Below are 27,912 nucleotides of genomic sequence, written 5' to 3' on the forward strand. Positions count from 1 at the left end.
ATTTATACATCCGGTGAAACATCTGGCTAGTTGTTCTATCTGTGGCAATATCGTATTTGGAGCTAGCAAACGGAAAAATGTTTACCATATTTTGTAAAACTTTTTATTAATTCGACGAAAAATAATGGATATGTTAAGTAAACTGACACATCTCTTTCAACAGGCGTTGGAGACCGTAAGTATTGGTTGACAAGCCCTTTTCGTACTCCACTTCCTGGATTTAACTAGCTGGGTAGATACTGTATGATGTAAGCTAATTGGCTAGCAGCAGCTAACTTTATTTTTCTTTGACTTTGTCCCATATATAGTTAGCCAACGGCTAAAAAAGTTAGTTAGCGGCTAAAAGTTAACTATTTACAGACCTAACATTTAGTTAAATGAAGCGCCAAATAACAAGTTGCAGTCTAATCCAACGCGTTAGCTAGCTAGCCAAGTAGTCAATACTAGCTAACAAGATGGTGGCAAGCTATCTAGATTAATTTATTTGGTGTAATATGCTTTTTGAATAATGCCAATGTTATTATGAAGTTGTGTATACGTGTTAATTATTCGGCAAGTATCTAACGTTAGCTTGCTACCTTAAAACTACATATGGCATGGCGTCTGAAATGTTTGTTGATAAAGATTTCCAGCTATCCCATAGAGATAGATAGATAGATAGATAGATAGATAGATTACTCATCTTTGTATCTCTGATATTATAGCGCCTGTGAAAACAAGTAGGCAATTTTCTTCTTCACGATTGGCTGATACCTCCTGATGACCCGGTTGGACATGACTCCAACATAATCACCAGGAGAGATCAGCCAAAGAAGTTGGAAGTCACAACCAGTTAACGACATTAAAGTAGTGGAAGCCCTCATTGGCTTTTGCCATGCTATTATAGCTTTTTGGCCACTGGAGACCTCTAACATTCTCTATGGACTAGACTGACCTGACTCCATATTTGCTCAAGTGGAATTCCACAGACATATGATACCACATTCCATCAGTGGGCAACTTTCTTGGGGGATGGGTAGAGTGACAAGCTCATACAAGACAGGACGAAGCGCAACTGATCAATGGAATATGTTTTGTGCTGGATAGGACATAATTATTTAGGCACACATTCTTTGAGCTGAAATCATCTCATGTTTCCAATCTTCTATTTTCTAGAGGGAGCCGCCAGTAAATTTATTGGACTCTTTCGTGGACCACTGGAAAGGGATAACCAATTATTACATTGAAACTACTGGTGAGATTGAGACACTGTTGAAATTAAGAAAATGTTGAATACCCCAGATGTGCCACCAAGCGAACTTGGCCTGAGTTACATTGCGAACTAACTTGTCGGCAGAGGGTCTATTTCCTTTTAATACTGCTGTCATATTCGGCATGTGTTCATAATGGCCTATGTTGAGAGTGCATTCAACTGTGATGCTTTTCCAGGTCAAACGAGGCCTGTAAAGCAGACAGACATCCCATGGCGATTGAAGCAGATGCTGGATATCTTAGTTTACGAAGAGGCCCAACAGGGGCAGGAGGAGATGGGCCCTTGTATGGAGTACCTCCTACAGCACAAACTGCTGGAGACCCTCTGCACCCTAGGCAAAGCACAGGTACCACACACAGCAGGTAAAATGTTGTCATGTGTGGTACGTTTTGATAACCCTCTCTTCGACACTGATCTCTTCGTCCTGCCAGTACCCCCCAGGAATGAACCAGCAGGTCCTGGTGTTCTTCTCCAAGATCCTGGTACAAATCCAGAAGCCAATGCTTCACATCCTCAATGTGTATAGGCCAGTCCAGGTAAGGAGTCATTCGTTCTGGTTATTGTTTGTCATTATGTTGATGTCTATGGCTGTTGGAAATTCAGGAACTATGCATTCAGGAACTATTCATACACCTTTTTTCCACATTTTGTTCCATTAGTCTTATTCTAAAAATAAAAAATAAACTTCAATCTACAGACAATACCCCATAATGACTAAGCGAAAACAGGTTTTTAGCCATTTTTGGTTATGTATAAAAAAATAAATACCTTATTTATATACAGTACCGGTCAACGTTTTATTGATGTTTACTGTTTTCTACATTGTAGAATAATAGTGAAGACATCATGTAGTAACCAAAAGAAATGTTAAACAGATCAAAATATATTTTATTTGAAATTCTTCAAAGTAGCCAGCTTTGAACTCTCTTGGCATTCTCTAACTCAACCAGTTTCATGAGGTAGTCACCTGGAATACAATTCAATTAACAGGTGTGCATTGTTTAAAATTCATTTGTGGAATTTCTTTCCTTCTTAAAGCGTTTGAGCCAATCAGTTGTTGTGACAAGGTAGGGGTGGTATACAGAAGATAGCCCTATTTGGTAAAATACCAAGACCATATTATGGCAAGAACGGTTCAAATAAGCAAAGAGAAATGACAGTCCATCATTATTTTAAGACATGAAGGTCAGTCAATCAGGAAAAATTCAAGAACTTTGAAAGTTTCTTCAAGTGCAGTTGCAAAAAACATCAAGCCCTATGATGAAACAGGCTCTCATGAGGACCGCCACAGGAAAGGAAGACCCAGAGTTACCTCTGCTGCAGAGGATAAGTTCATTAGAGTTACCAGCCTCAGCAATTGCAGCCCAAATAAATGCTTCACAGAGTTCAAGTAACAGACACATCTCAACATTAACTGTTCAGAGGAGACTGCATTAATAAGGCCTTCATGGCTGAATTGCTGCAAAGAAACCACTACTAAAGGACTCCAATAAGAATGAGATACTTGCTTGGGCCAAGAAGCACAAGCAATGGACATTAGACCGGTGGAAATCTGTCCTTTGGTGTGATGAGTCCAAATTTGCGATTTTTGGTTCCAACCGCCGTTTCTTTGAGACGCAGAGTAGGTGAACGGATGATCTCTGCATATGTGGTTCCCACCGTGAAGCATGGAGGAGGTGGTGTGATGGGGTGCTTTGGTGGTGACACTGGCTGTGATTTATTTAGAATTCAAGGCACACTTAACCAGCATGGCTACCACCTCATTCTGTGAAATACTATTATCTATCGTTGTCTCTTTACCAAGATAAAGTGAGATTTTTAAATGTGCTTTCCTGAACTGTAAAATTGTCCTCCCAAAATTCCTGACATTGCTCTCAACAGAAGCTGGTTCGTCTGTGTGGTCTTCCGGGATCGCAGACTGAGAAAGAGGAGGCTCAGTTTATGTTTGTTGTTTGCTCCAGGGTGAAACAAGATCCGTATGTTCTCAACTACATTTTAGAGGTACTTTAAAATTCAACCTTTTTGATTTGGTCGTGCATTTTCAAGCACTAAACATGTGTAGGCAAGGGGCATACTGAATAGTAGAAGTTCAAAAATTAAAAGTAGTGGTAGTAGTACTTTATCACGTCATTAGTTTGACAGTAGTTGACTAGATGTAGTTGATTGACATTACTTCAGATGATGCAATGAAATGTATGATTGATGTATTTATTTATTTTTTACACTGTTTTACTTGTCATGTAGATTAAAAAGGATAATCACTCCAAGAGGTCTATTTCTACCTCTGAGGATACAGAAAAAGGGAGAAGTGGAGAAACTGTGTCTTCCAATTACCCCACAGCTTCCGACCCTGCCTCCACCTCTAGTCCTCAACAGCACTCACCCACTGACTCTCCCTCAACTATTTTCCCAGCCAATGCAGGCCTCATCCATGTCTTGGTCCACTTGAGCAGAAGCCAGGTGTGTTCAGCAAGGACTATTTTACAAACCAATACATAATTCATGAATTTGAGGCTTGTAAATGAACACTCTATCAATAATTTGCCACGTTTTTCTTTGTCTCCTTGTTCAGAAAAGCAGAGTTGCACTGAAAGCATTTGAGAGCTTGCTGCTCCTTGTCAGCATACCAAAGGAAGATACTGCTGTGTGCCTGGCTGAAAGCACCCCACTGTGTCAGCTACTAGCTGAGAGGTTGTGTGAGCTCTTCAGCCAGCTCCCGGCTACGCTGGAGCCTGCAGACATCCACAGTTTCCCCCAGACCCACTGGAAGTGAGTTTAGTGGCCCAGAGAATGCGTGAGCCCTTACTGGCGAACAATGTACTGGAAGCACAAAATACTCATGATTCTACAAGCCTCTCGTTCAGTTCACCACAAGGGGCTTATTGGCTCTGTAATTTGTGAAACTTGTAAAAGTGTGCTTTAAACAATGTACGTTTGGCATACAAATTAGATGTCGACCAATTATGATTTTTCAACGCCGATACCGATTATTGGAGGACAAAAAAAGCCGATACCAATTAATCGGCCGATATATAAAAAAAAAGTTTTTATTTGTAATAATGACAATTACAACAATACTGAATGAACACTTATTTTAACTTAATATATCAATAAAATCAATTTAGCCTCAAATAAATAATGAAACCCATTCAATTTGGTTTAAATAATGCAAAAACAAAGTGTTGGAGAAGAAAGTAAGTGCAATATGTGCCATGTAAGAAAGCTAACGTTTAAGTTCCTTGCTCAGAACATGAGAACATATGAAAGCTGGTGGTTCTTTTTAACATGAGTCTTCAATATTCCCAGGTAAGAAGTTTTAGGTTATAGTTATTATAGGGCTATTTCTCTCTATACAATTTGTATTTCATATAACTTTGACTATTGGATGTTCTTATAGGCACTTTAGTAATGCCAGTGTAAAAGTATAACTTCTGCACCTCTCCTCGCTCCTACCTGGGCTCGAACCAGGAACACAACGACAACCACCTCCCTCAAAGCAGCGTTACCCATGCAGAGCAAGGGGAACAACTACTCCAAGTTTCGGAGCGAGTAACGTTTGAAACGCTATTAGCGCGCACCCCGCTAACTAGCTAGCCATTTCACATCACAGCGTTACACCAGCCTAATCTCGGGAGTTGATAGGCTTGAAGTCATAAACGGCAGAGCTGCTGGCAAAACGCACGATAGTGCTGTTTGAATGAATGCTTATGAGCCTGCTGGTGCCTACCATTGCTCAGACTGCTCTATTAAATCATAGACTTAATTATAACATAATAACAGACAGAAATGCGAGCCATAGGTCATTAATATGGTCGAATCCGGAAACTATCATCTCGAAAACAAGGGTGGCATCCATCCTTGTTTTGGGTGGCATGGGTGGCATCCATCAGTCTGAATATTCCTGTTACGTTGCACAACCTTCAATGTTATGTCATAATTACGTAAAATTCTGGCAAATTAGTTTGCAATGAGCCAGGCGGCCCAAACTGTTGCATATACCCTGACTCTGCGTGCAATGAACGTAAGAGAAGTGACACAATTTCACCTGGTTAATATTGCCTGCTAACCTGGATTTCTTTTAGCTAAATATGCAGGTTTAAAAATATATACTTCTGTGTATTGATTTTAAGAAAGGCATTGTTGTTTATGGTTAGGTACACGTTGGAGCAACGACAGTCCTTTTTCGCGAATGCGCACTGCATCGATTTTATGCAACGCAGGACACGCTAGATAAACTAGTAATATCATCAACCATGTGTAGTTATAACTAGTGATTAAGTTTAATGCTAGCTAGCAACTTACCTTGGCTTCTTACTGCATTCGCGTAACAGGCGGGCTCCTCGTGAGGCAGGTGGTTAGAGCGTTGGACTAGTTATGAAAACTTGAAATCGGCCCTAATTAATCGGCCATTCTGATTAATTTGTCGACATCTAATACAAATAAGATTATTTCTTGGTACATTTGAAACAAGGTCTAGTTGTGACCGCAACCGGACTAAATTTTGAATGACTCGGAATGCATTGCTTGACTACCATATGGGTGATAAGTTCATTATCGTTCGAACTGCAGCACCCCAAATTTTGCAGATGGGCTGTTTATGTTTTGGTTCTACAAAGCTGTGTCCATCATAATGTTCAATAATCAATTAATTACATGAAATCTTGCACCATGTGATCAATTATCAGTTCTAAATGTGGTAATTATTATTAGTTATTTTTTACTGTCTGTAGCATGATCTATTTTTAACTGCACTCATATAGGACAGACTGTTGTTGGTCAGAATACATCTCCAGAGACACCAGAGGTGCTGTAGAATTCATTACACCCAACAGGTCAAACAAACTGCTAAAATAAACAAGTCACTCAGAAAAATTAATCGTTCATTAAATTATCATTCAACTAAAATCAAACTTAATTTACATGACACATTTTACAAAAGTAAATCGTGGATCTATTTATCTGAAACCCACATAATGAATGATTCAGTTGCTTTGCTTTCCTAAGTGTTGTCCACTTGATCTTTCCTTTTATTCCCATCTTCTGACAGATCACTTTGTCCTGTCTTGCAGTTGTCAAATGCAACAACTGTAGTTTAGACATTTTTATGATCTAACTGCCCCACAATCCAAAATAATAAGGTTGATTATCATCTATCAAAGTAATGAGACCAATTATTTTACAAAATTTGACTATGTAACTGCTTTGTTTTAAAGCAGTAAAGTAAAACTTTTAAACTTCTTCCATTACCACAAAAATACTTAGAGCTAAAGCAAGCCCCACAACCTTACTTGTAGAGTTATCATCTTGTTTTGATTTAGTAATGGACCTGATGTTTTGTGCAGTGTTCCATTCTCTCAGAGCGGTATGCAGGAAAGCCAGTCGTTTCCTGGTAGTGAGCACATGGAGAACTTTTTCGCTTGGCTGGACTTCCTTGACCATCTGATGAGGGAGGCACCAAAGGTAACAAAAATAATAATAATTAAAAAGCAGAAATACTTGACTATTTAATTGAGTTTCCACCAAGAGAGGATGTCGAGTACATTATATTTGCTGTTTTTGTAGAGCCTCGCTGTGAAATTAGCCAAAGAAATTCACCATTGCTGGCTTGTCGGTGTTCTACAGCATGAGCTGCTCCAAATGTAAGTGACCCCCACTTACATTTTCTCCAATGGGGTTTTGTACATATACAGTGCATTCGGAAAATATTCAGACCCTTTCACGTATTCCACATTTTGTTACATTACAGCAAAATTCTAAAATGGATTACATAGTTTTGTTTCTCATCAATCTACACATAATACCACATAATGACAAATCAAAAAGTTTTTTAAATTTTATTTCTCAAATTATTATAAAAAAAAAAAACATCAAATTGACATAACTATTGAGACCCTTTACTCAGTACTTTGTTCAATCTTGGATTCATCAGACCAGAGAATCTTGTTTTTCATGGTCTGAGAGTCTTTAGGTGCCTTTTGGCAAACTCCAAGCGGGCTGTCATGTGCCTTTTACTGAAGTGTGGCTTCTGTCTGTCCACTCTACCATAAAGGCCTGATTGATAGAGTGCTGCAGAGATGGTTGTCCTTCTGGAAGTTTCTCACATCTCCAGAGGAAATCTGGAGCACTGTCATGAGTGACCATTGGGTTCTTGGTCACCTCCCTGACCAAGGCCCTTCTCCCCCGATTGCTCAGTTTGGCCGGGCGGTCAGCTCTAGGAACAGTCTTGGTGGTTTCAAACTTATTCCATTTAAGAATGGAGGCCACTGGTTTTGGACCTTCAATGTAGTAGAATTTATTTTGTATCCTTCCACAGATCTGTGCCTTGACACAATCCTGTCTCAGAGCTCTATGGACAATTCCTTCGATTTCATGGCTTGGTTTTTGCTCTGACATGTACTGTCAACTGTGGGACTATATATAGATAGGTGTGTGCCTTTCCAAATCATGTCCAATCAATTGAATTTACCACAGGTGGACTCAATGAAGTTGTAGAAAAATCTCAGGGATGTTCAATGGAAACAGGATCCACCTGAGCTCCATTTCGAGTCTCATAGCAAAGGGTCTGAATACTTATGTAAATAAGGTATTTGTTTTTTTAATTGTATAACGATTGATGGGAAAAAATTATTTAATACATTTTAGAATAAGGCTGTAACAAAATGTGGAAAAAGTCCATGGGTCTGAATACTTTCCGAATGCACTGTACCTGGGACATATGGACTATTATTAAACAGTGGTTTGTGTTTTAGGTCTGAGATGGGCGTGCTGGTGAACACTGCGCTGCTGTGCTGCTCGGTGCGTCACATCCAATCCCCTGCCATGGTGGAAGAGCTGGTCTCGTTCCTCCTAGGCAGACAAACACAGAGCGAGCAGCGCTTGGACACAGAGAGTCATGTGCTGCGTTATCAACTTATAGAGCACTGTGACCACATCTCCGATGAGGTAAGCTGAAGATGCTGCTACTGTAGCCCTCAGTAAAGGCTGAACATGACTAAAGACAAGACAACTGGAGTTCACATCTCTCATGTTGCTACTATGAATATAGTTAAGCTATTTGTATTCCCTTGTTCTTCTTTTGGCATACAACACTAAGAAAGTACCAGCGTTATTTCTGGTTACTGCTGGTGACATGTGCTGTACTTTCTCTCTGCCTCCTAGATCAGTATCACTACTCTGCTCCTGTTTGAAGCGCTTCTACAGAAGCCTCACAGGGAAATTCTCTTCAACCTGGTCCTGAGGAACCTGGAGAACCGCTGCTACTTGACACGCACTCTGGGGGGAGGGGATGATTGCAGGCATTTCACTGACACTGATCCCGTGGAGGAGAACGAGTGAGTTAACTCATCCAGAGGTTGAGCTCCAATGGACAGATGACCTCTCTGTAGGGGCTAATAAAAAATCAAGGTTGTTATGAGCCATTGTAATTGTGTGAATTGCATAGTTCATCATGACTATGACTAGTTCATGACAGACCAAATGTAGTATACAGTCATCAATACCACTCAGGAATGGCTTCTATACTATCCATATATTTGTGTGTTCCCCCTGTACCTGAACAGAGAACTAGAGGAGGACCCTTTCTTCACTGACATGTACGGCGAGGATGAATTCAACAGCTCAGAGCAGCTTCTGCATCGACCACAGCTCATCAGAGAACATCGCTGCAGTGGGCAAACTCAAGCATTGGACATTGTAAACAGGTGCCATTAAACACAGAATGAAATAGAACACGGACACATTTCTCTATGCAGTTAATTTTATTACTGGTGGTTAATTGAGTCTAGGCACAACATTCATCCCCTCATTCGGGTCATAAAGAAAACTGATCAGACATCTCTCATAAAGGAACTACTTTTTGTATTTTAGCAGCTATAATTCGCTTTACAGTTTTTAAACTTTACACTGTCGTTTTGTTTTGCAGTTTTCTGTGTTTGGTCCCTCAAGAAGCAAAAACCTCTCAACATGTCCAAGGTGCCCGATATGAAACTTATGTCCATGATGCTCATGAGCAGGTGAGCGGAGAACTTCAAGTAGTGAAAGTCATTGCCACGAGTAGCATAATTGCATAAATTGAGGTCTCGGATCTGACGCAAAACATCAGATTTTGTTTTATTTTTTTACATCTAGTTTAAAGAGTGCACTGCATTCTTGCTCGATTGGGATTGGCCGGAGTCCCTCAAACCAACCGAGTTGTCTGTATCCAGTTCTGACTTTTTCGAAGGCCACTTCCTCAAAGTCCTGTTTGACAGAATAGGCCGGATCCTTGAGCAGGTAGCTTTGTATTTTGTTCATTGGTCCAAATGTTGATACTATCCCAAAATGTTTTGCATGTCTGCAATCAAGCTCTCAAGGTGGCGCACTTTCAGTATAATTGTGTTTTGTATATGGTACAATTATTGCATAGTCATCATAATACATTAGTGACCACCATGAGTGCTGTGTTTAGTCACAAACATCCCCTCACTTGTGACGTGTGTGTGTGTGTCTCTCTCTCTCTCTTAGCCCTATGAGCTGAACCTCCAGGTGACATCTGTGTTGTCCAGGCTGGCCGTGTTCCCTCACCCCCACCTCCATGAGTACCTGCTGGACCCCTACATCATCCTGGCCCCTGGAGCCCGCTCCCTGTTCTCTGTGCTCATCAGGGTGGGTGACCACTACACTCACCTCCTTCCTTGTCTTTGAGGTTTTACAGAGCTATAGTTTTCACAAATACATTCCTAATTATGTTTCTCCTGGTTTGACAGGTGATAGGAGAACTGATGCAGAGGATCGAGGTGATCCCAAACTTCACAGAGAAGCTTGTGCATGTCCGAAGGCAGCTGATGGGCCTTGATGGGGAGTCTGGGTAAGTGCCATAGAGAAACAAAGTGCATTTGTTAAGTATTCAGACCCCTTAACTTTTTCCACATTTTGTTACATTACAGCATTATTCTAAAATGAATTTAAATGTTTTTTTCCCTCATCTACACACTACCCATAATGAATGACAAAGCAAAAACTTTTTTATACCTTTTTTTTGTGCTAATTTATAAAAACTGATTACATTTTATGTAAGTATTCAGACCCTTTACTCAGTACTTTGTTGAAGCAGCGATTACAACCTCGAGTCTTCTTGGGTATGACGCTACAAGCTTGGTACACCTGTATTTGGGGAGTTTCTCCCATTTTTCAAAGTAGATCCTCAAGCTCTGTAAGGTTGGATGGGGAGTGTTGCTACACAGCTATTTTCAGGTCTGTCCAGAGATGTTCAATCTGGTTCAAGTCCGGACTTTGGCTGTGCCACCCAAGGACATTCAGAGACTTGTCTCGAAGCTACTCCTGCATTGTCTTTTCTCTGTGCTTAGGGTCGTTGTCCTGTTTGAAGGTGAACGTTCGCCCCCTTCTGAGGTCCTGAGAACACTGGAGCAGGTTTTCATCAAAGATCTCTGTACTTTGCTCCGTTCATCTTTCCCTCTATCCTGACTAGTCTCCTAGTCCCTGCTGCTGAAATACATCCACACAGCATGATGCTGCCACCATCATACTTCACCGTAGGGATGGTATTGGCCAGGTGATAAGCAGTGCCTGGTTTCTTCCAAACGTGACGATTGGCATTCAGGCCAGAGAATCTTGTTTCTCATCGTCAGTCCTTTGGCGAACTCTAAAGGCTGTCATGTGCCTTTTTACTGAGGCATGGCTTCTGTCTGGCTCCTCTACCATAAAAGCCTGATTGGTGGAATGCTGCAGAGATGCTTGTCCTTCTGGAAGGTTCTCCCATCTCCACAGAGGAACTCTGTCCTCTGTCAGAGTTACCATCGAGTTCTTGGTCACCTCCCTGACCAAGGCCCTTCTCCCAATTGCTCAGTTAGGCTGGGCTGGCCAGAGTCTTGGTGGTTCCAAACTTCTTCCATTTAAGAATGGAGGCCGCTGTGTTCTTGGGGACCTTCAATGCTGCAGACAATTTGTTTCTGGTACCCTTACCCAGATCTGTACCTCAACATAATCCTGTCTCGGAGCACCTGAGCTCAATTGAGTCTCATAACAAAGGGTCTGAATAAGTTTTATTTTTAGTACATTTACAAATGTCTAAACCTGTTTTCGCTTCGTCATTATGGGGTATTGTGTGTAGATTGAGGACCTTTTTTTTTTCGCTTAAAAAAAAAATCTATTTTAGAATAAGGCTAATGTAACAATGTGGAAAAGGGGTCTGACTACACACTGTATATATTAGTTGAAATTAATTATTTGGTAAGTGTGTGCATCCTGAATGTGATGTAGTGGTTAACCTGATCACCATGCACGCTGAATGAAGTTATATTTTCAATGCAATATGTGCGTAAAACACTTGTGCAATATAAAAAAGGTGTAAATGCCATTCATGTGCGTTGACCGGCCACTACACCAATACATGTGTTCTTCCTAATAACAAAAATCACCCTCGTGAGAAGCAGACAATGATTTTGTGTGGATCTTGCCTCCCCAGAGTGGATCACATGCCCCTGCTTAAGGGAGTGATCATCCTGGAGGAGTTTTGTAAGGAGCTGGCAGCCATTGCCTTTGTCAAACTTCCTGCCAACAACACAAACTTGCAGAACACTGACACCTTGTGAATCCTTGAACGGAACACTCAGTCAGACGGACGACACCAGTCACAGCTGCTTACTTCTGTTGGTTGCACGAGTAAACAAAGCCATAGATGACCGGAGGTACAAGGACATTAATTGTTCTCCAAAGATGAAGCATTGGTACTTAGGAGAATAGCAAATGTGTAAGATTCATCTCCATTTTTAAGTTTATTGTAAATGCTGAAATGTTTTGCTTGTTACATAATGACTATCTTAAGCAAATTATCACACCTGGAAGTAATGTATGCAGTCGGTCAAATCAAGTCTTGTCTTTGTAACAGTTGCATATATAAGATTGCTGTAGGCTATCCCTGGTTCCTGAGATATTAGAATGAGGATTGAGCTGGTGTTCATAGTGCATATGTAGGATCATGTTCATTATGGACTAAACTGATCCTGGGTCAGCACTTTTAATGAAGCTTGATACATGATCATCTGGGCTGTGAGACTGGTTGGAACAACCTAAAACTGTTCGTCATCCAGTTTAACTATTGATACTTTCTGTTTGCATGGCGATGAGCCCATCCTGGAGGCAGAACTGAGCGGTTTCCGCTAGATGGGCCAGGTACAAAGTCTAAATAAATTAATACCAAAAAGCAAATGTTTTAATACAAGTTTAGGTTTAAAAGATTTGTACTTTGTGGCTGTGCCAGCTAGCAACCACTCTGGAGTTGCTTTCATGACAAAAAACACTAACCTGTGCTTGCCTTTTCTCACGTTTTATTTCTGTCTGGTGTCTTATGTGGACCAGGGTCACAACATCGGTCTTAATACATTGTTTTAAACATCAGTCTCTGTACAATCCTTTGTAAAGTATGATCATGCAACTTAACAATTGAGATGAGCCTCAAAGTATTTAGCTTGAATTTTAAATAGACTCAGCAACATGAGCAGCAGTGCAACCAAATATAATGCTGAGAGTATCTGCATTGAAGTTTGCGTCCCTCTCCTACAATGTGATAGCTGAAGAGATTATTTTTGCTTCATACTCTGTCAGAAGCCACAACATCATATTGCTGAGTCAACCTGTCATAACAGTAGTTTGATTTTTCTGCATTGGTATTAGATTTCATGCAGCTTATCTAAAATGGATCATATGAAGCTAGATCATGATTGGTAGCTGAATGTAGTTTTTGAATAATAGCAGACTTGATTGAACGTTTGATCAAAAGGTTGACCCTATTCTGTATTGCAGTCCATTTTTCAAATTATTTCTGAAAAGTTTTTTTGCAATCTTTTCCAGCAGTTTTCGGAATGGTGGTCCTGTGTGGCTGTTGCAACGCCAGGGTTGTGGGTTGATTCCCATGGGGGACCAGTATGAAAAAGTCCAAATGTACTCGCTTATGTCAGTCGCTCTGGATTAGAGTGTTTGCTAAATGACGTACAAATTGATAAACGTTGTAATGTCTGCTCTCAAGGGTACATATGTCTTTTGGCCGCTCAGACAGGTACTTGCCCCACGTATTCCCAAAATCATCTTCAAGTAAAAAGTGTTGTTTTTGGGATGTCATTTCACCACCTCCCTTAGTAGAGACTATGCACTGGAAGGAAGGACCCAGTAGTTATTCTCTGTTGAATCTTGTCTCTTAGCTGAGGATTCTCCACTTTGTACCACTGAAAGCGAGGGCTCTCGATCAGTGGTGGTTGACTGGTGTGTGGCCCCTCCCCAGTGTGTTCCAAAGACACCACTGTGTTGAAGCAGAGTCCATCTGTCTTCCCAGGGACCCTTCCATTGTGCTGTAATCCCAGGATTCCCCTTGTGTTGACGTTGAGGTCGTAGTAGGAGGAGGGCATGGCCTCTTGTACCAATGTGTTGGCCGCCCATGTGACTGTGTGGGTTTTCACAGACACGGCCACAGGGAGGTGCAGGTCCTTAATGTTGCCCAAAAGGAGCCAAAGCACCCCATCAGAGCTGCTGAAAGTGAGGAGAAGTCGCTGTACAACAACATGGCAGCACATGTCTATAGGGTGAGCCACAGGATGCCAGGGCTTCTTTCTGTATTTCAGGGCGGTATCGATGAGTCTGAGGATGTCACGACCCCTCAAGGTGAGTGGGGAGTCTTGGTCCCACCACTGAGCCTGGAGAGACTCTGCATCAGCCTCTGCCATCGTCTTCAGGGAGCCTCCTAAGGGAGGAAAATATGCAGGAACAGCAGTGAAAAGTAACTAATCAATGCTGCCGACTCCTGAGGAATACAAGAAGTTCAAAACTTAACAAATTGACTTGTTGGAAGTCACGTTGAAAGTCACTGAGCTCTTCAGTAAGGCCATTCTGCCAATGTTTGGCTAGGGAGATTGCATGGCTGTGTGCTTGGTTTTATACACCTGCAACAGGTGTGGCTGAAAGGTGTGTATATACCCACCCACTTATTCTTGAAGAATATAAGCTGAGCACAACTAAGCCTGCTATTTGTATGAAAAGCTGAAATACGTGGATACACTATTTTACCTGTAATCTCCGCCAAGAAAACGAATCGGATCCACTGCGGCCCCTGTTCTTGGACCAGAACCAGGGTAATGGGTTTGCAGTCGAATCCTGCCTCTTCCTTCACTTCCCTTCTCATGGCCTCCACAATGCTCTCTCCCTCTTCCATACGGCCAGCTGGAAGGTACCACTGTTTGTAGCAATTCTCCTTGGCCTCCTGCACCATGAGCACCTCATTCTGCAAATACAGGTGTCACACACAATAGGATGCACTTTGATAAAAAGTGTAATGAGATGTCTTTAAAAAAAAAATATGTGAAAACAGTACCAGGAACACTTCATACCCCTTGCAGACTTTACTCCAGAATGACATTCCTGAGGGGGCATGTTAAATCCATGGGGAGCTCTAATAAAACAAGGTAGATTGGTTTTACTTCTGGTCAAATGTACAAACATTTCTGTGCAGCATCGTGCATTTTGTCCCCCCCACACCAAACGCGATCATGACACGCAGGTTAAAATATCAAAACAAACTCAACCAATTATTAATTTGGGGACAAGTCAAAAAGCATGTGTGGCAATTTAGCTAGTTAGCTTGCACTTGCTAGCTAATTTGTCAAATTTAGTTTCTAGTCATCTCTTCCTTCCAGGCTTTTTCTTCTCTTGACTTTATATTGTGATTGGCAACTTTTCATAAATTGGGTGCAATACCGCCACTGAAATTGTTCATCTCAGTCACCCACGTGGCTATAACCAAAGAGGAGATGGCATGTGGGTGCTTCTACCTGCTTCTACAAACCAATGAGGAGATGGGAGAGGCAGGACTTGCAGTGCGATCTGTGTCAGAAATAGAACCGATTTCTATTTTAGCCCTTGCCAACACAGACGCTTGCGAGCGCAATAATTGAACAGATTTCTAAATATATTTTACAACGCTTGCACACGTGAGTAGTGTGGTCAGCCTGTTTGTAGCGTCCATTTGCTGTTGCTGGCTGGCAGTGGTTGCGATTTCCATTTGCAAGAATGTGCGAGCCACAAACTCTGCTTCCACTGGTTCAGTTTTGGTTAGATCCAACAATGGCTTGACCTTGTTCACATCCAAAAAGTATCAGGATCCATGGGACAGATCTTCCACCAGTTGACTATTTCCTTCAATAAATCGTGATGACATTTCCCCCAGCACGGCATCCAAAGTACTGAAAAAAAAAAAAGTTTACACTCCCTATCGTCTCCATAATCATGCTGACCCACTGTGCATTCAACTACATACTCTTCCAGAGTTTCTCATCAGTCTCTGTTGTTTACTTGGAGCTGAGGTGCTCATGCCCTCCTGGCATGCCTCCCAAAAGTTTTCAAATTCATTGTCACACTGGAGTTTTTCAACGCACTTGGACAAGTTTGACACCGACGTGCAGATCAGTTGCTGTGTTCAGAAATGGAGCCCCAGAATTGAAAGTCATGTTAGCAATAAACTCAAAGTTTGGCTCTATCGCTGCTTACAATAAGCCTTGGCCTCAAGTCTCACATCTGTGCCATATACGTGAGTAGACTCGATTTTACAGAGCTGTTAACTTGATTTCACGGTCACTTGATTTCAAAATTATGGACACTGTGCCGAGGTGGCCAGAGCATCTCTGATCAAGTAGTCTTAAGTTTCCCCCAGTGTGCTGTGCAGCAGCCGTGGGTTTCCCAAATAATTTGTACAGGGAGCTACACACATTGAAAAATGCATTCTGCCGCCTCAGTCGACCTAGCGTGCACCCCATTTCAAATGCAGTTTATGATTGAAAGTTATCACGTGGCATTAAGTGATTCAATTGATCTTGCAATATTTTCTGCACAACCCCGTGTTTCACGGACATCACACTAAACCCTGTCGTAGCATTGACTTAGAATATTTAATGCTGAGGCCAACATTTGTTAGCTCTGAGAACAAGGTTAGTAAGTGATAAAGAATCACATTGTTTGCTTGTTGCCATTGGCAGCAACCGCTCTCGCACACTATTTGCCTCTACAGATCGAATAACAATAGAAATGTTAATCACATCCAGTTGGATCTTTGGTTCCATCTACTTTCAATGTATACCACAATTCACCAATTTCCTCTGACAATCTTGCGAGCTATGATTTCATTCTGAAGGTCATGATGTATTGTATTACGTGAAATTGTGCTAAATGATTTTGCAAGTTCCTTGCCTTTTCTCAAAAGTTACTGCTTCCTCCTCCTCAGTCAATCGCATCCAAACTCCTTCCCAAAGGACGCTCATTTACTGCAATAAACTCCCAAGGTCCACAATCCCTGAAATAATTCATTAGCTGCTCAGTTTTCAGAGGGGATTTCTTTCCATTGCGCTTCATGTTTCTCATAATCATGCATTTCACATGCTTTTTAAAGAGGAATGTTTCCCCGCCCTTTAGTGTTGTCATTGGCATGTTTCCAACTTGAGTAGCCAGTTTGAGTGAAGCTCTATCCAAATTAGTATTGGAGCCGAGGATAACAACATCTGCCTTGCGGGAATATTCAAGCCACTCTGTTCTTGAACCAGGAGCTTTCTACTGAAAATGTGGCACAGGTAAGTGTCGAGACAAACCTGTGCTGGCTCCTCACAGATGTTGTCAGATGCTAGTGGCTGGGGTAACGGAGGTGCAGGTGTTTGTTGTGCTGTTACCCTCATGCTGCTGGTGCTAGGCCATGGCTCATTTCGATCTTGTTGATCAGCAGGCAGCGAGGGGAATGGGTGGGTATTGCATTTGCTGCTCTCCTCAACCTCTGGTCAGGCTACTCGGCATCACCATGGTCCTCAGTTTTTGCTCTTGGCAGCACCCAGCCATTTTTGGATATCCTTGCTGATCAAAGCTTTGCCGACTAGCTTTAATTATTCAGTGCGCCACTACCAAAGCTTAAAAGCTAGCTGCAGCTGTCTGCAAAAGTGGAAAACAGATGTACATTTTACCCCGTCCTGGGATCCAATTAGCTACCTAAACAAGGTAATGAAGGCGGTACCTTATGATATTGCATGGCTAGGTACCAAATCATATTTTGGGATAACTAAATGATTATTACTGGCAGGTTCTTCCATCTCATCCAAAGAACTCTGTAGTTCGGTCATTGGGTTCTTGGTCACCTCCCTGACCAAGGTCCTTCTTGCCCAGTTGCTTAGTTTGGTTGGATGTCCAGTTCTAGGCAAAGTAGTTTGACATTTCTTCCATTTCCCAATGATGGAGACCACTGAGTCCTTGGAAACTTTCAACACTCTAGAAATTGTTTTATACCTGTCATGAAGTTGCCCTCTTTGGGTACAGCAAGCCCCATCCCCCTCTCCCTGCCTCCCCCTTTCCTCCTTCAACTAGACTGTGGTCAGAGAGAGGTTGTAAATTCCTGATGATTTCCTCATGGCCACACAGTATAGAGAGAGTGAAGTTTCATAGAGAACAAAGGAATTTCTTCCACCTCAGAACTTGAGATCCAAACAACGTTTATGTTCCGGAGAAGGTATAAAAGATCGGTGAAGGGCCTCCCGGGTGGCGCAGTGGTTAAGGGCGCTGTACTGCAGCGCCAGCTGTGCCACCAGAGACCCTGGGTTCGCACCTAGGCTCTGTCGTAATCGGGAGGTCCGTGGGTCGACGCACAATTGGCCTAACGTCGTCCGGGTTAGGGAGGGCTTGGCCGGTGGGGATATCCTTGTCTCAACGCGCACCAGCGACTCCTGTGGTGGGCCGGGTGCAGTTCGCGCTAACCAAGGTTGCCAGGTGTTTCCTCCAACACATTGGTGCGGCTGGCTTCCGGGTTGGATGCGCTCTGTGTTAAGAAGCAGTGCTGCTTGGTTGGGTTGTGTATCGGAGGACACATGACTTTCAACCTTCGTCTCTCCCGAGCCCGTACGGGAATTGTAGCGATGAGACAAGATGGTAGCTACTAAAAAAAACAATTGGGGAGAAAAAGGGGTCAAATTTAAAGAAAAAATAAAGATCGGTGAAGAATCCGGCTACGAACTAGTCAGTTTGTTACAACTTGGGGAAGCTCATGGGAGACTGTGTGGCCACATTACCATAACTATGTTTATATAATAGCCTCATGAGGTTTACATCTAATTGTTGTATAAGATGAATGAGTATGATACTGTTTGTAAAATTGTGTAATGTGATTTCGGACTGTAATGAAGGAAACTCCAATTCCCTTTTGAGTTTAACTAAATCAGAGGACCGCCCATGAGCCCAGTTGGTGTCAAGCATCCTGGGACAGCCCTTTTCTGCAATTTTGAATACAACCAACTTTGAGAAATTCTAATCAGACCATGTTTTCCTCCATTACGAGGGGACAAAGGTTGCAGACCATTGCTGAATCTTTTAACCATACCACGTGGTTAAACTCTTAGACTATCGATACCAACAGAATAAGAACAAGTCTTTGATATTAATTACTAGTCTGCACCTAGGAATTCGGTATCATTGACCGCGAAGAACGACAACCGCGAAACACCCATTCTATAATGGGTGTACGGTACTTCGGTACTTCCGGCGCCGACAGAGATGGCCGCCTCGCTTCGCGTTCCTAGGAAACTATGCAGTTTTTTGTTTTTTTACGTGTTATTTCTTACACTAGTACCCCAGGTCATCTTAGGTTTCTTTACTTACACCCGAGAAGAACTACTGAATATAAGATCAGCGTCAACTCACCATCAGTACGACCAAGAATATGTTTTTCGCGATGCGGATCCTGTGTTCTGCCTTACAACCAGTGTAACCGAGTGGATCACATGCAGCGACCAAAAAAAAAAAAAAACGACTCAGAAAAAGAGGGAAACGAAGCGGTCTTCTGGTCAGACTCCGGAGACGGGCACATCGTGCACCACTCCCTAGCATTCTTCTTGCCAATGTCCAGTCTCTTGACAACAAGGTTGATGAAATCCGAGCAAGGGTAGCATTCCAGAGGGACATCAGACTAACGTTCTTTGCTTCACGGAAACATGGCTCACTGGAGAGACGCAATCCGAAGCGGTGCAGCCAACGGGTTTCTCCACGCATCGCGCCGTCAGAAACAAACATCTTTCTGGTAAGAAGACGGGCGGGGGCGTATGTCTTATGGCCAACGTGACATGGTGTGATGAAAGAAACATACAGGAACTCAAATCCTTCTGTTCACCTGATTTAGAATTCCTCACAATCAAATGTAGACCGCATTATCTACCAAGAGAATTCTCTTCGATTATAATCACAGCCGTATATATCCCCCCCAAGCAGACACATCGATGGCTCTGAACGAACTTTATTTAACTCTCTGCAAACTGGAAACGATTTATCCGGAGGCTGCATTCATTGTAGCTGGGGATTTTAACAAGGCTAATCTGAAAACAAGACTCCCTAAATTTTATCAGCATATCGATTGCGCAACCAGGGGTGGAAAGACCCTGGATCATTGTTACTCTAACTTCCGCGACGCATATAAGGCCCTGCCCCGCCCCCTTTCGGAAAAGCTGACCACGACTCCATTTTGTTGATCCCTGCCTACAGACAGAAACTAAAACAAGAAGCTCCCACGCTGAGGTCTGTCCAACGCTGGTCCGACCAAGCTGACTCCACACTCCAAGACTGCTTCCATCACGTGGACTGGGAGATGTTTCGTATTGCGTCAGACAACAACATTGACGAATACGCTGATACGGTGTGCGAGTTCATTAGAACGTGCGTTGAAGATGTCGTTCCCATAGCAACGATTAAAACATTCCCTAACCAGAAACCGTGGATTGATGGCAGCATTCGTGTGAAACTAAAGGCACGAACCACTGCTTTTAATCAGGGCAAGGTGTCTGGTAACATGACTGAATACAAACAGTGCAGCTATTCCCTCCGCAAGGCTATCAAACAAGCTAAGCGCCAGTACAGAGACAAAGTAGAATCTCAATTCAACGGCTCAGACACGAGGTATGTGGCAGGGTCTACAGTCAATCACAGACTACAGGAAGAAACCCAGCCCAGTCACGGACCAGGATGTCTTGCTCCCAGGCAGACTAAATAACTTTTTGCCCGCTTTGAGGACAATACAGTGCCACTGACACGGCCTGCAACGGAAACATGCGGTCTCTCCTTCACTGCAGCCGAAGTGAGTAAGACATTTAAACGTGTTAACCCTCGCAAGGCTGCAGGCCCAGACGGCATCCCCAGCCGCGCCCTCAGAGCATGCGCAGACCAGCTGGCCGGTGTGTTTACGGACATATTCAATCAATCCCTATACCAGTCTGCTGTTCCCACATGCTTCAAGAGGGCCACCATTGTTCCTGTTCCCAAGAAAGCTAAGGTAACTGAGCTAAACGACTACCGCCCCGTAGCACTCACATCCGTCATCATGAAGTGCTTTGAGAGACTAGTCAAGGACCATATCACCTCCACCCTACCTGACACCCTTGACCCACTCCAATTTGCTTACCGCCCAAATAGGTCCACAGACGATGCAATCTCAACCACACTGCACACTGCCCTAACCCATCTGGACAAGAGGAATACCTATGTGAGAATGCTGTTCATCGACTACAGCTCGGCATTCAACACCATAGTACCCTCCAAGCTCGTCATCAAGCTCGAGACCCTGGGTCTCGACCCCGCCCTGTGCAACTGGGTACTGGACTTCCTGACGGGCCGCCCCCAGGTGGTGAGGGTAGGCAACAACATCTCCTCCCCGCTGATCCTCAACACTGGGGCCCCAAGCCCTCTCCTGTACTCCCTGTTCAACACTCTCCTCCAACTCAATCATCAAGTTTGCGGACGACACAACAGTGGTAGGCTTGATTACCAACAACGACGAGACGGCCTACAGGGAGGAGGTGAGGGCCCTCGGAGTGTGGTGTCAGGAAAATAACCTCACACTCAACGTCAACAAAACTAAGGAGATGATTGTGGACTTCAGGAAACAGCAGAGGGAACACCCCCCCCATCCACATCGATGGAACAGTAGTGGAGAGGGTAGCAAGTTTTAAGTTCCTCGGCATACACATCACAGACAAACTGAATTGGTCCACTCACACAGACAGCATCGTGAGGAAGGCGCAGCAGCGCCTCTTCAACCTCAGGAGGCTGAAGAAATTTGGCTTGTCACCAAAAGCACTCACAAACTTCTACAGATGCACAATCGAGAGCATCCTGGCGGGCTGTATCACCGCCTGGTATGGCAACTGCACCGCCCTCGACCGTAAGGCTCTCCAGAGGGTAGTGAGGTCTGCACAACGCATCACCGGGGCAAACTACCTGCCCTCCAGGACACCTACACCACCCGATGCTACAGGAAGGCCATAAAGATCATCAAGGACATCAACCACCCGAGCCACTGCCTGTTCACCCCGCTGCCATCCAGAAGGCGAGGTCAGTACAGGTGCATCAAAGCTGGGACCGAGAGACTGAAAAACAGCTTCTATCTCAAGGCCATCAGACTGTTAAACAGCCACCACTAACATTGAGTGGCTACTGCCAACACACTGTCAATGACACTGACTCTACTCCAGCCACTTTAATCATGGGAATTGATGGGAAATGATGTAAATATATCACTAGCCACTTTAAACAATGCTACCTTATATAATGTTACTTACCCTACATTGTTCATCTCATGCATACGTTGATACTGTACTCTACATCATCGACTGCATCCTTATGTAATACATGTATCACTAGCCACTTTAACTATGCCACTTGGTTTACATACTTATCTCATATGTATATACTGTACTCGATATCATCTACTGTATCTTGCCTATGCTGCTCTGTACCATCACTCATTCATATATCCTTATGTACATATTCTTTATCCCCTTACACTGTGTATGACAGTAGTTTTTTTTGGAATTGTTAGATTACTTGCTCGTTATTACTGCATTGTCGGAACTAGAAGCACAAGCATTTCGCTACACTCGCATTAACATCTGCTAACCATGTGTATGTGACAAATAAAATTTGATTTGATTTGATAACGAAATGAATGAATGTCACTCTGAACAATCCACTCTAACCAAGACAGAGGGAGGACAGAAACTAACTTTTCAACAAAGATCAAGACGACACACTGAGCGTAAATATATACATTGATTGCAATTGTTCCCGAGTGAGCGTTCAGGTGTAAAGGATTAGCATTTCAATTGTTATAATTAACTCTGACTTCTTGGTCGACCCCCACTTCCCTTTTGTCTAACAAGCAGCGATGCCGGTTTAGCCCACTAGGGCACATTCTCCTATCATTTCTTGTAAACGTATTTACTGTTTGTTTATGCATTTCTGTGAATTACTTAGTAATAAATAAATGATTTTAGACAATTGATATGGGTGACTCAGTGAAGACTGGGTTCGTGCAGATAACCAACAATTTACGACGTTTGGAATGAGACTAACGTGAGGTAACGTAAATAATTCATCAGAAGACTATTCATCAGATATGAAAATATCTGAAAGGTTATATTGGGAAATTATAACCTTGTAATCTGAATATTTTCCTTGGTGCCCCGACTTCCTAGTTACTTAGTTACATGATTAATCATTTAGATCGCGTAATACTAATTATAGATAATCTTTGATAAAAACGTCTAAAATGTAATGATAGTAAAGACTCGACATTCCCTTCCCCAGATATGCCTCATCACAATTCTCTCTGAGATCTATGGACAATTCCTTGGACTTCATGGTATAGTTTCTGCTCTGATGTGCACTGTGGGACTTTATATAGACAGGTGTGTCTTGCTAAATCATGTCCAAACAATTGAATTGGCACAGGTGGACTCAAAGTTTGGTGTGACATCAAGGATGATCAAAGGAATATGGATGCACCTGAGCTCAATTTGGAGTGTCATAGCAAAGGGGCGTGAACACAAATCAAAACTTATGTCAATTATTTCTGTATTTCATTCTGTGTTAATTTCTAAACATGTTTTCACTGTCATTCTGGGGTATTGTATGTGTGTGTAGATGGGTGAGAAATCTATTTTGAATTCAAGCTGTAACAACAAAATGTGTTAAGTCAAGGGGTATCAATTCCTACTGTACATTTATTTTAGTAAAAGGCCCTAGAAGTCTAATGTCCTTAGGCCATGTGGACTTCTGCATGATAGAATAGTAACGTGTCAGGTTAGTAAGTGACCTAATTAACTAACTTAGCTCTTTAGCTTGGTGAATTAATCCCTTATCCTTACAGAGTTCATTGCTCACTACCTTTTCATTGAAGATGACAGCGCTGACGATGTAGGTTATCGTTTTCCTCAAGGCAACTGCTTGGACCTCTGCGGGTGCCGAATCGAACTCGTCGTTCACTTCTAGTCCTTCACCATTTAAAAGCTTTTCCACATCATTGTTCACATTCATAACTGCAGGTGACCCCACAGGACAAGCCTGGTCCCTGCAAAGAGATGCATAGAAAGTTGCACATCCCATCTATGCTCCCAACAATTTAATGGGTACATCTCACTCACCGTTTCAAAATGTTGGTTTATTCATAACATTTTTGGAGCATTTATTTTCAGTTTATCTTCTGTTAATCAATACCTCCAAACATTTTTGGGTGTGTCAGCTAATGCTTTTCACTGAATTATTGTAACATTAGGACATACACTGAGTATACCAAACATAAGGAACACCATAATATTGAGTTGTGCACCCCCCACCCCCTTTTGCTCTCAGAACAGCCTCAATTCACTGGGGCATGGACTCTACAAGGTGTCAAAAGCATTTCACAGGGATGCTGGCCCATGTTGACCCCAATGCTTCCCACAGTTGTCAAGGTGGCTGGATTTCCTTTGGGTGGTGGACCATTCATGATACAAGGGAAACTTAACCCAGCAGCGTTAGTTTGACACTCAAACCGTGCACCTACTACCCTACTCCGTTCAAAGGCACTTTAAATATTTTTCCTTGCCCCATTCTCAATGACCCACATTCTCAATATATTTTTTTACCTGTCCTCCTGTTCATCTACACTGATTTAAGTGGATTTCATGAGTGACATCAAAAAGGGATCATAGCTTTCACCTGGTCAGTCTCATGGAAAGATCAGGTGTATACTCAGTAAGCTCAAGAAAAAAAGGTACATTTTTGTTTAGGTTGGTGACAGGTGTGTGTCAGTTGGCAGAAAGAGTCAGATGATACAGAAAGTAAGCTAATGTTTAATGAATGAGGCATGGCCCTATCTATAAACCATGCCCAAGTGTCAGGAAAATAACCTCACACTCAACGTCAACAAAACTAAGGAGATGATTGTGGACTTCAGGAAACAGCAGAGGGAACACCCCCATCCACATCGATGGAACAGTAGTGGAGAGGGTAGCAAGTTTTAAGTTCCTCGGCATACACATCACAGACAAACTGAATTGGTCCACTCACACAGACAGCATCGTGAGGAAGGCGCAGCAGCGCCTCTTCAACCTCAGGAGGCTGAAGAAATTCGGCTTGTCACCAAAAGCACTCACAAACTTCTACAGATGCACAATCGAGAGCATCCTGGCGGGCTGTATCACCGCCTGGTATGGCAACTGCACCGCCCTCAACCGTAAGGCTCTCCAGAGGGTAGTGAGGTCTGCACAACGCATCACCGGGGGCAAACTACCTGCCCTCCAGGACACCTACACCACCCGATGCTACAGGAAGGCCATAAAGATCATCAAGGACATCAACCACCCGAGCCACTGCCTGTTCACCCCGCTGTCATCCAGAAGGCGAGGTCAGTACAGGTGCATCAAAGCTGGGACCGAGAGACTGAAAAACAGCTTCTATCTCAAGGCCATCAGACTGTTAAACAGCCACCACTAACATTGAGTGGCTACTGCCAACACACTGTCAATGACACTGACTCTACTCCAGCCACTTTAATCATGGGAATTGATGGGAAATTATGTAAATATATCACTAGCCACTTTAAACAATGCTACCTTATATAATGTTACTTACCCTACATTGTTCATCTCATATGCATACGTTGATACTGTACTCTATATCATCGACTGCATCCTTATGTAATACATGTATCACTAGCCACTTTAACTATGCCACTTGGTTTACATACTTATCTCATATGTATATACTGTACTCGATATCATCTACTGTATCTTGCCTATGCTGCTCTGTACCATCACTCATTCATATATCCTTATGTACATATTCTTTATCCCCTTACACTGTGTATAAGACAGTAGTTTTTTTTTTTGGAATTGTTAGTTAGATTACTTGCTCGTTATTACTGCATTGTCGGAACTAGAAGCACAAGCATTTCGCTACACTCGCATTAACATCTGCTAACCATGTGTATGTGACAAATAAAATTTGATTTGATTTGATTTGAAGTCAAGAAAGCTTACCAGCAGCACTTGCTACACTGATAGCCTACCGGGGGGTGCTTTTTCAAAGCTTATGTCAGATGCTCCGTTGAGTAATTGGCTCCAATGAGTAATTTGCTCAATATTAGGAGTTGAGAAATAAATTTGACATCAGCTAGCACGTTGTGGAACACACCTTCCACGTCGTTCATTATTTTCCATAGAATGCATAGCCCCTTGTTGATAAATTATAGCCATGGAATAAAAGTGATAAACACATTTGCTGCTAGAAATCTGTTCAACATCCACTGCAGTAGCTGGCAAATTAAATAGATAGCTACAGTAGTAGCCATGGTAACCAAACACTTGCTAGTTGGGCCAACCAAACCATCAGTCCTAGCTTGCTATTATGAAAATCTAATTCAACAAAACCAATGTTTTCAATTACACTTTTGCTTTAAAAAGCAGCTCAAACGAAATGTTGTAAGAATGAACTATAGCCATTGAATTCTGCTGTGCCGATATACCATGCGTTATAGGGAAATAATGCACGCTCTAGAATGCCCTTCAAGCCAATAAGAAATTAGTATTCAACAATGCCATGGTATAACATCCTATAACACACGCTATATTTGTATACTTCAATGGCTAGAGTTAATTCTTAATGTTCTATGTTTGAGCAGCGTTTGAAAAAGTCTAATTGAAAACATTATTGGCATTGTCGAATTTGATTGTCAGTGGCAAGCTTGGACTGATCGATTGGTTAGTTCAACTAGCAAGTCTGTTTGGTTACCATGGGGACTACTTTAGCCATCTAGTAAACGTGCTATGTACTTCAGTGGATGATGAACACATTTCTACTGGCAAATGTTAAATTATAGCCATGGTATTAAAGGGTATAATCAACTCGGGGCTCTATGTGTACTCTGGAAAATAATGCAACTCCATGGAAGGTCAGTTCCACTCCGCCAGCGGGTCTTAGAACGCACTTTCCATGTAGTTCATTATTTTCCATAGACTGCATATCCCCTTGTTGATTATCCCTTTCAAACAATTAAGCAATAAGGCATCCTTGGGGGTTTGATATATGGCCAATATATCACGGCTAAAGGACTGTTCTTACGCACAACGGATACAGCCCTTAGCTGTGGTATATTGGCCATATCACAAAACCCCAAGATGCTTTATTGCTAATATAAACTGGTTACCAACGTAATTAGAGTAGTAAAAATAAATGTTTTGTCATACCCGTGGTATACCACGGCTGTCGGCCAATCAGCATTCAGGGCTCGAACCACCCAGTTTATAATGAGACATTTCACTGGATGTATAAATGTGAAGCATCCGGTTGGCGTTTCCACTCACTACCAAATATGGTGGTAAGAGGAAGCCCAGTGACCGGCAGTGGGAAAGAAGATGGATTTTGGCCGAAATTCTGCGAATTTTCTCGACGAAACATTTGATCTCAATACAGTTCCGTTTCCAAAACTATAATCGGTTACTAACAGAGTGGACTAAGTTTAGTAGATTTTACCCTTTGACAAATCTTTCCTTGTACAGATATTGCCAATGACATGTTAATTAATATTCAGTGGCTAAAATTTCGCATGCAAGTATCGCTTTTCCGGCGGCAAGCCAGCCTTGTCGCAGTGGGCCAGTATCCTAATTAAAGTTCACTGGTTCGAATACACGTGTGACAAGGTCAAAACTGTCGGCTTGAGCAAGTTACGTGACCCTAATTTCTCCAGGTGCGCCGTATTATTATGGATGCCCCTATAAAACACTACATTGTACCATCTGGTATATTTAAAAACATCGTAGGTGCGCTACTGTAGCTAGGACAGCCATTCAGCATTGTTTTGATGTCGCTGTTGAATGGGTGTGCAAATTAACGTCTCGACATTACCAAAGTAACAATTAGAAATTACATTTGGTGGTATTTATACCAATTACCTTCACTGAAGTGACATCAACTTTGACCGTCGGACTCGGCTGGCGTGTTTACTTGACAGGTGAGCTCAGCTAATCTTACTAACATCGGCCTCTTTACGTCCTTGACTAGTTGAGAGGCTCTGATGTGTTGCAAGAAACGCTAATATTGAGTCTGTGCCTCAGACTTCAAGGCGGCACCCTACACTGGTTGGATATCCCGGTTTCGATTTGAACGAATCATGACCTATTGTTTTTACAAAGGACCGCCCCAGCACTTTCAGGTCCAGCAAGCTCTTCCGGGATAACTCGCACAGTAGCTAACAAGCACAGACGTGTGGAGTTCCGACATCGTTTGCCGTTAACATCATGCATAGTGCGCATAAATCATCACACACATTTCAAAACGTTATAACAACCCGT

General features: G+C 42.6%; 2 protein-coding genes across 6 annotated transcripts; one reads left to right on the top strand and one right to left on the bottom strand.

Moving 5' to 3' along the window:
• On the top strand, positions 1 to 12,646 carry fhip2b (FHF complex subunit HOOK interacting protein 2B). Its single transcript, XM_024418373.1, has 17 exons — positions 1 to 175; positions 1,156 to 1,234; positions 1,429 to 1,598; positions 1,684 to 1,788; positions 3,134 to 3,253; positions 3,497 to 3,712; positions 3,825 to 4,021; positions 6,595 to 6,712; positions 6,815 to 6,891; positions 8,002 to 8,194; positions 8,411 to 8,583; positions 8,812 to 8,952; positions 9,174 to 9,264; positions 9,380 to 9,523; positions 9,755 to 9,895; positions 9,997 to 10,097; positions 11,715 to 12,646. The coding sequence occupies exons 1-17, from the start codon at positions 125 to 127 to the stop codon at positions 11,839 to 11,841; spliced, it is 2,244 nt and encodes a 747-aa protein (XP_024274141.1). The 5' UTR covers positions 1 to 124; the 3' UTR covers positions 11,842 to 12,646.
• On the bottom strand, positions 12,560 to 27,666 carry nudt18 (nudix (nucleoside diphosphate linked moiety X)-type motif 18). Of its 5 annotated transcripts, none has more exons than XM_024418378.2 (4): positions 27,514 to 27,666; positions 14,626 to 14,687; positions 14,306 to 14,519; positions 12,560 to 13,982 (listed from the first exon to the last, which is right to left on the bottom strand). In XM_024418378.2, exons 3-4 carry the CDS (start codon positions 14,505 to 14,507, stop codon positions 13,381 to 13,383), a joined length of 804 nt encoding a protein of 267 aa, XP_024274146.1. In that variant the 5' UTR covers positions 14,508 to 14,519; positions 14,626 to 14,687; positions 27,514 to 27,666; the 3' UTR covers positions 12,560 to 13,380. The 5 variants fall into 5 exon arrangements, with proteins under 5 accessions (XP_024274146.1, XP_024274142.1, XP_024274145.1 ...); XM_024418374.2 differs by lacking the exon at positions 14,626 to 14,687 and adding an exon at positions 23,468 to 23,651 and having other exon boundaries at positions 27,514 to 27,665; XM_024418377.2 differs by lacking the exon at positions 27,514 to 27,666 and adding an exon at positions 23,468 to 23,600.
• Between the last annotated feature and the right edge of the window lie 246 nt (positions 27,667 to 27,912).

The sequence above is a fragment of the Oncorhynchus tshawytscha genome, unplaced genomic scaffold (genome assembly GCF_018296145.1).
Source record: "Oncorhynchus tshawytscha isolate Ot180627B unplaced genomic scaffold, Otsh_v2.0 Un_contig_766_pilon_pilon, whole genome shotgun sequence".
Taxonomy (NCBI): Eukaryota; Metazoa; Chordata; class Actinopteri; order Salmoniformes; family Salmonidae; genus Oncorhynchus; species Oncorhynchus tshawytscha.

Excerpts from the sequence above, each read along its gene's own strand:
- fhip2b (XM_024418373.1), top strand. The coding sequence starts at position 125 with ATGGATATGTTAAGTAAACTGACACATCTCTTTCAACAGGCGTTGGAG. Across the intron at positions 8,195-8,410 it reads GTGACCACATCTCCGATGAG|ATCAGTATCACTACTCTGCT; the intron begins GTAAGCTGAAGA and ends TCTGCCTCCTAG. Across the intron at positions 10,098-11,714 it reads GGCCTTGATGGGGAGTCTGG|AGTGGATCACATGCCCCTGC; the intron begins GTAAGTGCCATA and ends TTGCCTCCCCAG.
- nudt18 (XM_024418374.2), bottom strand. The coding sequence starts at position 23,617 with ATGAATGTGAACAATGATGTGGAAAAGCTTTTAAATGGTGAAGGACTA. Across the intron at positions 14,520-23,467 it reads CTGTCATCTTCAATGAAAAG|AATGAGGTGCTCATGGTGCA; the intron begins GTAGTGAGCAAT and ends CTGTATTTGCAG. Across the intron at positions 13,983-14,305 it reads TTTCTTGGCGGAGATTACAG|GAGGCTCCCTGAAGACGATG; the intron begins GTAAAATAGTGT and ends TTCCTCCCTTAG.